The sequence below is a fragment of the Aplysia californica genome, unplaced genomic scaffold, assembly GCF_000002075.1.
Source record: "Aplysia californica isolate F4 #8 unplaced genomic scaffold, AplCal3.0 scaffold00161, whole genome shotgun sequence".
NCBI classification, from domain to species: Eukaryota; Metazoa; Mollusca; class Gastropoda; order Aplysiida; family Aplysiidae; genus Aplysia; species Aplysia californica.
This window is the reverse complement of record NW_004797431.1, coordinates 816,522-819,018: the sequence shown is the minus strand read 5'-3', so window position 1 is coordinate 819,018 and position 2,497 is coordinate 816,522. Positions and strand designations below refer to the sequence as shown.

At 39.9% G+C, this 2,497-nt stretch overlaps 1 protein-coding gene across 1 annotated transcript in view; it reads left to right on the top strand.

The window, feature by feature from the left end:
- The window catches only part of LOC101864297 (serotriflin), a gene marked incomplete in the record, with an annotated part of 22,052 nt that overhangs the window by 14,833 nt on the left and 4,722 nt on the right, over window positions 1–2,497 (top strand). The window contains 1 exon segment of the mRNA XM_013082143.2: window positions 2,247–2,348. Within this exon segment, the coding sequence (XP_012937597.1) occupies window positions 2,247–2,348 (102 nt within the window).

Sequence of the window (2,497 nt, the reverse complement as noted above, 5' to 3'; positions counted from 1 at the left end):
CTTCGGGTTACACCAGCTCTCAAATGTACCACAGAAAACATTTTAATATCCTCTTTGCGTTGAAAAGAGGCTGAACTGCCAACTCTTATTACACAACTTAGGATGGTATATTTGTTTTTAAAATGATGAAATGATATAGGTTTAACGCCCCTATCAACAGTATTATTAGGTATTTAAGACATAGCGGTTAGCGCTTTGCTATCGCTCGCATGAGACCTCCAAGTATAACGTCCATATCCGAAAGAACATGGAAAATATGAAATATATGTAAAGTGATTTTCCCAAAGACACGTCGAACCGAACTGATCCTCGAATCCCCGAACCCTCAATCTCACGATTACGTAGCCTAACCACCGGATGGCCCATTATACAAGCAAATAATAGAATGACAGGAAACAGGATAATTTTAGTACTAATGATTATTTCTGTATAATCTGTGTTTCATGCATAGAGCTACATAACATTCGAAGTATATGTACATTTTCTGCCGTAAGTTGTGTATGAATTTTAGCTTATTGGTCACAAACTAAGAGACCCTCCCCTTTCCCCGAGTTCTCGAACCTTCTGGGTTTAGCATGCTTTTCTCAGGTCACTGAATACTGCCCAATACTGGCCTGGTAAGTAAGTAAATGTTTGAAACTAACGCCCCTTTCAACACTATTAGGTTATTTAAGAGGCGAGTCCCTCGAATTTAACGCCCATCTCCGGTAGGACTGAACCGAAAGGGTTGAGAGTAATGAAGACTCCACTAAACGACCCGAGTTCAAGAACTTCCAGTAGGGAATGCGAACCAGTGCCGTCCACTCCGTAGTCCAGCTTGATATACCACTGAACTGACAGGGCGCCCAAATACTGTCCTGCAGAAGCTCCTTCACGCATGTTTCATTTTATCATTTCAACCGAGATTCCTTACTTACGGGGTAGTATCCTACCTGAATTTTCCACCCTACTCCATTTTAAAAATAAGCAAAGAATTAAGCGTCTTTTGCGAATGGTGGCACGGCGACCTACATGTAGCCTCCATAGTCATAATATTTTAAAAACTTGTTGAAGACGCGCTGTTTTTAGGGTACTTTAGAAAGTATGGATGTAATTCATTATTCTAAAAGACTGTCAATTGTGGGTTTTTTTAAAAAATCTAAAACTTATAAAAGTTGGCAACAATATGCATAATGAGGAACAAGCAAATTAAAGTCTCTGATTTGTATATGATTGTTCGAAATGTGCAGCAACATTACCTTTGGTTTGCTAAGCGTCGGACATATAAGGCTGCAACGTCCTTAAAGATTTCATGTCATTTTTTTACACGAGTACGTCGGTCTTTCTGCTTGGGTGTATCCCTCTCAGCCCGGATTGGCGCTACAAGCAGGGTCGTAAGTCCACTTCTTAAATGATCTAAATTTTGACGATGGTGGGCGTACAAACTCATACATTTAAACATTTATTACGCTTTTTATTGAATTTATAGTTATCCTGTTCTTACACAACATGCATAACTCTAGCGATAAAAGTAAAGTTCAATCCCCAACTGTAAATTAGGTTAAAGCGTCTTTCACTCGATGACCTTACGAAGACCCAAACGCAGCTCCACAGAGAGTGGAGACTCTGGTGTGCGTACTGCTCCTAGTAAGTTCCTTGAGGGTGACTAAAGTTTACTATTACCCTCTGTAGCTGCTAGCTATATTGCTAATGAAAATAGTGCTGCCAAAACGATGCTATCCTTCAAGTATCTCTCCTCTGGGTCTGTCATTATTCTCCCGTCTTAGCTGTTGATACACTTTGCTAAGAATATTAGCTTTATAATATTATTGTCTTTCTGTATTTATGATTGAACAGTTCTTTGAAATTGGAGCGTGGTTAGGTTCTTTGATTTTTGTCACATTCTTTTTCTAGATGTAGTTTTCTTTCTTATCTGATGTCTAATTTTAATTTCTCTGTTTAGCCTTTTGAATTCAAGCCTGTCAAGTATGGCCATATTGGTGTTTGTGGTGTAGCAGTTAGTTGTTTCGCTTTCTCACGAAGGAGACCCGAGTTCGATATCCGAGTGGAGAGAAACTTTTTATCGAATATCGCCATCTTTCTACTGAGATGTTGTATCCCTCTCAGCCCAGGTTGGCACACACTTGCAGTGTCAGAAGCCAGCCTCTTAAATGATCTAAATTTTGTCGATGGGGGCGTAAAAACACCTGCTTGGAAAAAAAATTATAGGGCCATTTTTTACGACAACAATCTATATCTCTCGGCAGATTGCAAACACTCTGAGTGTTATGGTTCGTCAACCTTGAACACTGAGACATGTGCCTGCGAATGTAAAAAATTTGATTTTCTCGAAGCTCCTGACTGCCACGGTAAGTTCATTACTTTTCCATTATGTGTGTGACAGTGTGTGTGGGGGGGTTTCTTTTTAAGGGGGGGGGGGCATTTTCTGTGGCATGAAATGCAAGAATTTTAGCAAATTGATAGCAGGTTTAGAAGAAACCCCCAACGTTGGAGGGAA